The sequence below is a fragment of the Vipera ursinii genome (genome assembly GCF_947247035.1).
Source record: "Vipera ursinii genome assembly, chromosome: 4".
Classification (NCBI taxonomy): domain Eukaryota; kingdom Metazoa; phylum Chordata; class Lepidosauria; order Squamata; family Viperidae; genus Vipera; species Vipera ursinii.
The window spans coordinates 40,042,913-40,053,412 of NC_139514.1; the positions used below are offsets into that span (position 1 = coordinate 40,042,913).

Here is a 10,500-nt window from a genome sequence, read left to right on the forward strand (position 1 = left end):
GTGCTATATATCCTAACTCCTTTGTACACATCTCACAATACGATACTGGCTGCAAATTTAGTTTGCAAATTCCACATCAGTAACATACCCACATAGTCCTCCCCCCAATCCCCCACAAAGCCTTTTCAATCTGATCTATTGTCTTCACATCAGTTGTCTTTGAAACTTGGAAAATGGAGGAGCCCCCATGAGTCAGTCAATGCTCATCCTTTAGTTTATCAAAAAAAAGAGTATCAAATGTAATTCAAGTGCTCCGTTTCCTGAATCCCCTCACCTCATTCCACACAAAGATAAAATCTCAGAAATCTCTTTATCCGTGTGTTTTTTTAGTATAGGGGCTTATGTGCATTCGATGGCTGGCAAAACAATCTGAAAAACAGCAAGGGTGGGAATTTGAAGCAGGAAAGATCAATTAAAAGAAAAGAAAGTAAGAAAGCTCAAAGACTTCTTATCTATTCTGCCACTGTTCCATTTTTGTATTTTAATGTCCCCATCACAGGTAAAGTCTGTTCTGACTTTTTCCAATAACTGTATCCCTGCTTGCAACAGGACCATCGTGGCTGGATTTGATGAGGGGAAGGCATATTGTAAATAACACATAGAGAAAAGTCAAGGTCCATGAAGGTTGAACTTTTGTGAAGGTTGGTAGTAATAGCTAACCTGAGCTATTACTGAACTGAGAAGAAGGTTAAGACAATAGTTATCACAAGTGAGAAAACAGATTGCCCAGAATGTCTGCAGAACCTCTGTGATCTAAAAGGAAAAAAAATCCAAAAGTTTTAAATTAACCTGAGAAGAGTCAGAAATAACCTGACTCAGTTCACAGAAAGAGATTACAGCATGAATCCATTTCACTTGTAGCCAATCCCACAGAGGATTGTGGAAATGCCCTGAGTTTTTCTCCAGAATTATAATTTACTCCTTTTCTTTGTTCAATCAAGGATTCTTAAGAATTGTAATTCTGTGCAAGGGCTTGGGACAGAGACCCCCTGAGCATTGTTCCCAAACTATAATTTCCAAGGTTCTTGGGGAAAGTTGCAATGATTATATTGTTTTAACAGTGCAGGATTATGAGATAATCACTTGAAGTATAAGAACACCATGTAACGCCTAAAGTTACTTTGCTGTTTTGAAACGCAACAGTTCTTATTTTGGAACAGTAAGGGATTCAGAGCATGCAAAAAGTCCTTTTGGAATATGTCAGCTAAACATGAATTAATAGGCTAATTGATCCAGAGTTTAGACTGACAGGATTTCAAAAATTTAACTGCAGGTATTTGCTATAACAGCTTCTTCCGTTCTTCTACCTCCAGTAGAAGCACCTCACACTGACAAGTCATCAGACCTCGCCTTACTGCTTGTGTGACTAGTTTTGCTAAGTCTGCGTTTGTTCTGAAAGTATCCATTTGGTGTCAGATTCGGTGCAGAATTTACATTGGCTTCAGAATTTTGCATATAGTTTACTTGGATAAAGGGGACTTCTCCACCTGAATCATCTGGATTGTGAACCCTCTCTGTTGCAAAGTTGACTGTATTTTGCTGAGAGGCCATTTTGTTACTGAAGGGGATGATATATTTCCCAGTAGGACTGGCTAAACACTGATTAAAATCTGGAGGAGGGGTGCAGTTTTCATCTGTCTTCACTTGACAGTCTCCCTCCAGTTTTCCAATTGCTGGTGTAGGGTTCATTTTCTGAGACAAGGTGTGCTTAGCTTTCTTCCATCCTAGGTGATACAGTTCAGCCAGGCTTAAGAAGAGAGAGAAGGCTGCTACCACAAGCATGAAAATGATAAAAATGTTCTTTTCCGTTGGCCGAGAGATATAACAGTTGACTGGATTAGGACAAGGCTGCCGGTTGCAGACATAGAGGGTCTCCAGAAAGATTCCATACAGCATATATTGCCCAACAATGAAAGCAACCTCCATAGTGGTACGGATTAAAATACTGCAGACGTAAGTGTTCAGCAAAGTGCCCTGAAGAATTATCCTCCCGCTGGGTTCATCCCAGCAGGACAGCTCTGTCTTCTCTGGTGCTGGGTAATCCTGCTGGGAAAAAGAGTCACAGTTGTTCTGGATTGTCCTTGCTCCTTCCTTGGCCTCCTTAAGTTTCCTCTTCTCCTGCATACGCACTGTATGCATTGCATGACCCATGTATAACAGGGATGGTGTGGAGACAAAGATAATCTGAAGGACCCAATACCTGATGTGGGAGATTGGAAAAGCTTTGTCATAGCAAACATTCTCACAGCCGGGTTGCTGGGTGTCGCATTTGAAATCGGACTGTTCATCTCCCCAGGAAGATTCTGCAGCTGTGCCCAGGACAAGCATCCGGAAGATAAAAAGGACAGACAACCAGACTTTTCCCACTACTGTTGAATGTTTATGGACTTCTTCAAGGAATTCTCCTAGGAAGCTCCAATCACCCATGTTTATTCAATTGGGAGACTGGCGTCTGAGGGCAAAAGAGAAAAAGGGAGTTATGGTGAACAATGTGTAGGGCAACGAGATGTCTTCCCCAACTTAATGACCTCCAGATATATTGGATTCTAATTTTTTTACAGATGGCCGGTCCTTCACATCTGGATGACATATTGGCCAAAGCTGTCAAGCCTTTGTAAAGTGGCTTTAAAAGACATTAAAGGCATGAAAATACTACCTTAAAATGCAGATTATCATAAAAATAATAAGCAAAGCATGTTATTTGTTTTAACTTTAAATCAGTGCAGCATAGGAAAATAGGTTCAAAATATTTTTAGGGAGTAATACATCCTTTCATTTTAACCTTATTTGTTCATATTCCCAAGCTTTAGACAGTGTTTCTCAGCCTTGGCAACTTTAAGATGTGTAGACTTTAACTACAAGAATTCACCAGTCAGCCATTCTGATAAACACTGCTTTAATTTTTTAATTTAATTTAATTTAATTTAATTTTAATTCCATTTATATCTTGCCTTTCTCCGAAGACTCAGGGCGGCTTACAAGCTTAGCAGTAGACTATCCCATATGCATTATCATCCCAACTGTCTTCTCTGTTGGCCACAGCATACCTGGATAGTATGGGAAGTTAGAAAAATGCTGGCCTTCTTTCACTACAGCAAGTTTTCTCAACGTTGGTAACTTTGGTAATCCCCAATAAACATGGCTGGGGAATTCTGGGGATCAAAGTCCTCACATCCTGCAAAAGTTGAGATCTCTGAATTATTGCAAGGGCTGAATTCCACTGTGAAACACTTGTGAAGAAAGACTCAAGGGGATTCTTAGTGTTATGTATCCAGGTGAAGTGAACACATACACACTTACATAGCAGTCACCACCAGGGGGCGTTGAACTGTAACTGTTTTGGCAGGAACCCAGTTTTGGCGGGAAACAGAGGTTCAAACTCATTGGCCGGCTGCTCACCTGGCCAGGTATAAAAGGAGGGCAGGTAACCCCTATTCCCCAGTACAGTCACTTCCACCTAATAAAGATCTGCCATGCTGTACTCATCGTCTCGGCGTCCTTCCTGCACTCCAGAACCCACTAAACAACACTTAGCACAGTCAGTCATGAGCCCTTTTCAGGCTGCCCATCTCTGACTCATTAATATATTTATCTTTTTAGTTAAAAGGAAAAAAAAGACAGTTGAATAGGAAAACATGAGTTAACGTTTCCAACTGAGCCTTTATTATACAGTTTTTTCTTGTCTTATTTAAGGGGTTAGATGTTGCAGTCTTCTCTTACCCTGCATCTCTTTTCCATTGCTTCTGCCATCATTACTTCTTCAAAATGAAAAGAGAATGAAAAAAAGATACAATAGCTACAGAAGATCATTTGCCTGGTAGCACTGTACACGCTCCATCCAGAGAAACAGCTTATTTTTAATTGACTGATTTGTCAGCTGCACTGGAATTAGAATGCTTGACAGATGTTCTGTTTCCAAATTTATTTAAAGCATTTGCAGCTTTAAATAAATTCCAACCCTGAACTTCCAATGAATGCTGCCGTATACTTGACAAACTAACTTCAGACTCCAACCAAAGGATAATGCTAAGTGGAGATAATGACCTTGGGTGTGAGTGTACAGAAGGCTGCTGTCCAGATGGGTGTTAGATCTAGTTTTGCTTGTTTGTTATCAGTGACTCCAGTGTCAAGTTAACCAGTATATGACTAAGTGTGAAAATCATAGGGCCGGTACTAAATTGGGAGGTGTTGGGTATGTGAGGACAGCCAAATAATTTTGATCAACCTAGAGAGATTAGGGCATATTGACATAGTTTTAAGGCAGTTGAAACAAAAAGTTACAGCTGCTGTTGCTGCTGAATTTCTCCAAGTTTTTACTAGTTTGCAGCCAGTAACAGGGACTTTTACTCTTTTAAGAATACATTTTTTAAAATGGAGGATCATTAAAGGCAGTACATAGCAAAAATGCAATGTAATCTTTAGCCTCAGAAGAAATACTTGTGTTATGTACTTATATGCTTATGCTTTGCAGACAAGTATCACAGAGTGCATGTCTTCTTTCTTTCATGTGATTCTGTTTAGATAATTAAAGAAACAACTCACAGCTTAAGATAAACAGTAAGTGCAACTTAAAGTAAATTTTTCCAGAGCAGTAAAAAAGTCCCCACTCTGTGTCTCTAATAATAATCTGCATTCCTAACTCTACCTTTCAGGATCCCTTTATCTCTTATTGCTTCTTCAGATTCTTCCTTCTTGATTTTACTACTAAAGTCTATTGTGGTCTATAATATCTTCATCCTTCATTTTCTCTCTTTCCTCTGACCAAGGTATCCCAACTGTGAACAATATCTCATGCATAAAATAAAGTGGGTTCTAGTCCAGAAGAACCATTTAACCATCTCCAGAGAACAAGAAACACAGGGCTGCAGTTGGTGCACACACAATCAAGTGTGAGATATATCCACATTTGTAATAGTTTTTTAAGCTTGCATTATTGTGTAAAGGATTGGGGATACATCCAAGAACTAAGGAAGAAAAATGTCAGACTCTTTCTGTCCAATCTCAAATATGAATTTGCAAAAGAGTGATGAGAACAATATTTTTGGAGTTTTATTCTAATTCATCTTCTAAATTCAAGGGCCCCAAACTTATACCAGATATGCTCTGATTTATGGCATAAATTGAGAATTGGAAGTATTGAGAAAGCAAGGGAAAGGGTAGTGCAGCTGATGCTTGAGGAGGCCCTATGAGTAGAAATTGTGCATGTGTTCTTGAGCAGTGGCAGCATTCATTCTGTATAACCAACTACATTATAAATAAAATTATGATCACTCCATTAAACACCTGGTATGTTACATAGCTGGATAGGTGTATCTTCATTATATTGTATGTAACAATAATTCCATATTTAAATTCAACTGCAACTTTGCAAGGTTAATTAAACTTCCTAACATTTTTATTAGGGACGAGGTGGCTCAGTGGGTTAGGATGCTGAGCTTGTCAATCAGAAGATCGGCAGTTTGGCGGGTTGAATCCCGAGTGCCGTGTAGCAGAGTGAGCGCCTGTTACTTGTCCCAGCTTCTGCCAAACTAGCAGTTCAAAAGCACGTAAAAATGCAAGTAGTAAAATAGGGACCACTACGGTGGGAAGGTAACAGCGTTTCATGCGCCTTTGGCATCTAGTCATGCCGGCCACATGACCACGGAGACGTCCTTGGCCAAACGCTGGCTCTTCAGCTTTGAAACAGAGATGAGCACCGGCCCCTAGAGTTGGAAACGACTAGCACGCATGTGCGGGGGAACCTTTACCTTACCTAACATTTTTATTATTTAATTTGCTGCTAAATGTTGGAGCCACATGATCCTGCTTATACAATAGCACCTGCAACTTACACATTCTGCAGAGCATTATGGATCGCCAAAAATCACTTTTGCTTTGAACTTTTCTTTCTTAAGGAAATAAGCAAATTTACTGATTAGAGTATGTTAATATAAAAAGAATTTGTTCGCTGCTTTACCAAGGAATGAAGCACAATTGATTTTTCTTTAGGACATATAAACTGTTCATTGTTTCTATTTTTTTTAATGCCATGTGACAAAAAAGACAAGGACAGCGGAGACGGATGTGTGAAATCTGCCTTCAAACCAAACAGAGAAAGAAAATAGCACATTCTCTCATGTTTCCAAATCCTTCTAGCTTTAGCATTCCAAGGGCAAAATAGAGGAGTTAAAAAAAGAATGCAATATTTGTAATTGGCATAATTCCCAAGTGATGATGAATCGTATCATTCTGAACTTCTCATACCAAAATTTAGACAAAAGCTGTGAGAAATAAGTTTGCCTAACTAGTTGTTATTTCTTTTATAGAAATAAGAGGTGATCACATTTTCCAATCATTGTTTCAAAATATATAATAAATATAATATAATATAATATAATATAATATAATATAATATAATATAATATAATATAATATAATATAATATAATAAATATAATATAATATAATATAATATAATATAATATAATATAATATAATATAATATAATATAATATAATATAATATAATATAATATAATATAATATAATATAATATAATATAATATAATATAATATAATCAGTGCAATGGTAAATGCTGTATTTAAATTTTTTTTCCAGAAGAATTCATATATGCTAGTAGCAACTGACTAACCATGTGTAATCTCTGAAGCTGGGGTTAATCTTGGAAACAAACAAAAAACCACCAGAAGATGTATTGTTCTCCCCCCACCCCGATTATATGCAGCTGTATTTGATACAGAGAAAAATCTTTATCTTTTAACAAGTTTTTGCCTGATTAGGACTTCAAAGCAGCCTAGTAGTTGGAGAAGCCTTGATGCTAGAGAAGATGTTATAGAAATCCTTACTATTTCATGAAATTAATCGATCCTGCTATCCTTAAGCCACACCTTCTTCAATTCCCCTTCTTTCTTAGGTTAATTTAGATAATCTGATATTTAAAACAAAAAAATATCCTGGAAATTCCAAAATTATATTGTTATTTATTTATTTTTACTATTTATTAAATTTATATGCAACCCATTTAATTTTGAAGCGACTCAAAATATTTGTTATTTGTCATTTGCATTCTTTTGATCTGCTTTTTCATCAATTGCAGACAATACTAATTCAATGGAACTTCTGATTCTGATGAAGCAAACTCGAGCACTCTAGAAATACAAAGGGAAAAGAATACTTTCAGCCACACCACATAATAGCAATGTGCATGTATTAATAGCAAATCTTCATTTTCTGTCTACATTTTGCTATAAATCTGATATAAGATAACAATAAATAATTATTGTATTCTGCAAGATAAGGCTTGTCTCTAGCTTGCAGTTAAACAACTGTTGTGCTTCTAAATCACAGGGGAATGTGGTTTGTGATTTTCTAAAATTAAAAGCATATGGGAAAAAAACAGCATGCAAATAGACTATTCAATACTATACCTCTCTATTTTATTAACAGATGTAAGCTTCAAATCAGGAGGCAGAAAGCTGTAGCCCTATTTAACCTCCTGAGCAAAAATGTATAGAACTGCACTGATATATTGTAAGCAACGTTCTATAAAATTATTCTTTGTGAAAATAAAATCCCCCCCTCCAATATAATTCATTAGCAACAAAAATCCATATCTACAACTGAAAAGGGTGGATCAGTTGTATATTTCTGTGGTTATGAAATATAAATAAGGGAATATATTCAAACTGTTGTGTCCCCCAATGTTCTGAAAGTACAATTCTGAAAATATCTTGCAGGTTAGCACTGAGTAACAAAGGGAACATAGACATGAGACAAAAAAAATGAAGTTAAAGCCTATTAAGTTACAGCACTGCTGTTGCTCATTTTTGAATTGTCCCAAAGTTGTACCCCAATTTAGAAAGTGGCTTCCTCTAGTCATTCTTATATAAGCTTAAATATACACAGTGAAAGGGAACCTGGTATATCTCTAGATTAATCATGATTGCTAATGTACTTTAAAATATTCTAAACGTAATATAAAAATGACAAATTCTTATACTCGAAAAGGCAACCGTTTACCCTCTTAATTGTGTTTTAGAATTACAGCTTTCTTTCTCAAGATAGAAGTGACTAATTTTTACCTTCTCATTGCAATCCAGCTTTCTGTTTGTAACGATTTTCAAAGAACACTTTTACTTACCTAACTTCTTTTTTCTTGAAATTAGCTGTTCTTTTTATCCGGTATAGAGCCTTAGGAGTTTGTGTTCAATATTTCTACATTTATTCATTTTATTTTCTCCATCTGCAGCTTATCAGACACTTATTGTCTTCTCTCTTTATATGTTATTTACTTCTCCATCATGTGTTTTGCTCACCCCTTTTGTAGACACTTTTTTGGCAAAATTAGTAATTTTATAGGTTTCTTTCTTCCTCCATGGTATACATTTGCAGTTGTTCCTACATAAATATTGCTGTATTGAAGATTTTCAATTGCTGCTTTTGGTGGTCAGGAGAGCTAGTCAAGTGTCCTTTGAAACTGAGAAACAGTGTGAATCCTTTTGCAGTTGCAGCTCTATGAAAAAGTTTTTACCACTCATAAAGAAAAGGAATAGTTGATGTTAATGGGTGGGACAGAAATAGGTTGTCCCTAGTTATTTCTGAACAACTCAACCAATGAAAGAACAATCCTTTATTCAGCAAGTCCCTGATTTATCAAAGATGTGTTCTTAAGGACAGACACAGATAGACATAAATTATACTGCATTGCTGGAAAGTTAAAAACAGAACCAGAAATTTGTGGACTTTGATGGCAAAGCAACCAGCTTAATGACAATGATGGCACCATTCATATTGAGTCTTATCACACCATGATCTATATAATTTCAATACATTTCCAATTGCCTGAAATTCAACATAGCTTGCTTTTGCTTTATCCTCACTAACTGAAGTTTGCAAATGCTTTCAGGAGCTTGTTGTCAATACCTGAGTGAATGTGAAATATAACTATTTGGCCAGATAACTTCAGCCAGGTCCTTTAAGATCACCTGGGATTCTTCAGAACTTGTGGAAACTGAGGAAGCAGAAGAACCCTCTAGGGCAGGGGTGTCAAACTGCCGGCCCGCAGGCCGGAGTGTCATGGAGAAACCGCGCCCATCCCATTTTCGGCAATGGGAAAAAGTTCCGATACGTCGCACGACGTCACATGACATCGCGAGTTTGACATGCCTGCTCTAGGGCATGAACTGTGTTATTGATACATGGTCTATATGGCTTGTTTGTATGTCTAGGCAGTCATAATTGACTGGATTTAGGAGTGGATCAATCTTCTTTAAGGGAGGGGTTAGTGCAGGCTGCCCTTTAAAGAGGAGATGGTATGGTATGTCTCTTCTAAAGAGATCACCTCTCAGTCCACCTATTTCTGACAACTATTAGCCAATTGCCAATTTTGTTTTTGGAGGAGGAGATGGTTCAGTGTCAACTATAGAGGGTTCCAGAGGAAATGGATTTTATGGATTTTCAGACCTGGGCATGAGACGGATACATTCCCAACTAGAAGCAAACAAAGGTATAACTAGTAGTCAGTCCAGGTTTGTTAAAAACAGATCATGCCAAACCAATCTTATTTCATTCTTTGATAAAGTGACTAAATTAGTACCACAGACCAGCAAAATGCTGTGGACATAGTACAGAAAGAATGCAGAGAAGAGCAACAAAGATGATTAGGGGACTGGAGGCTAAAACGTATAAGGAACGATTGCTGGAATTGAGTATGTCTAGTTTAATGAAGAGAAGGATGAGGGGGGAACATGATAGCAGTGTTCCAATATCTCAGGGGTTGCTGCCACAAAGAAGAGGGAGTCAAGCTATTCTCCAAAGCGCCTGAAGGCAGGACAAGAAGCAACGGATGGAAACTAATCAAGGAGAGAAGCAACCTAGAACTAAGGAGAAACTTCCTGACAGTTAGAACAATTAACCAGTGGAACAACCTGCCTCCAGAAGCTGTGAATGCTCCAACACTGGAAGTTTTTAAGAAAAGACTGGACAGCCACTTGTCTGAAATGGTATAGGGCTTCTTGCTTGAGCAGCGGGTTGGACTAGATGACCTCCAAGGTCCCTTCCAACCTCATCATCATCATCATCATCATCATCATCATCATCATCATTATTATTATTATTATTATTATTATTATTATTATTATTATTATTATTATTTTATACAACCCTAGTGAGACCACACCTGGAATACTGCAACCAGTTTTGGTCACCATACTACAAAAAAGATGTAGAGACTTTGGAAAAAGTTCAGAGAAGAGCAACTAAGATTATTAAAGGCCTGGAGACTAAAACATATGAAAAACAGCTTCAGGTGTTGGGTTTGGCTAGTCTAAAGAAAAGAAGAAATAGGGATGACATGATAGCAGTATCATTTGTCATTTGAGGAGAGGGGGTCAAATTATTCTCCAAAGCATCAGTGGGCAGAACAAGAAACAATGGATGGAAACTAATCAAGGAGAGAAGCAACCTGGAATTAAGGAGAAACTTCCTAACAGTGAGGACAATT

The 10,500-nt window shown here is 37.3% G+C and overlaps 1 protein-coding gene across 1 annotated transcript; it reads right to left on the reverse strand.

Moving 5' to 3' along the window:
• Positions 1 to 1,323: 1,323 nt before the first annotated feature.
• GJA5 (gap junction protein alpha 5) lies at positions 1,324 to 2,427 on the reverse strand (the record flags this gene model as incomplete). Its single annotated transcript, XM_083361979.1, has 1 exon — positions 1,324 to 2,427. One exon carries the CDS (start codon positions 2,425 to 2,427, stop codon positions 1,324 to 1,326), a length of 1,104 nt encoding a protein of 367 aa, XP_083218105.1.
• Positions 2,428 to 10,500: the final 8,073 nt, after the last annotated feature.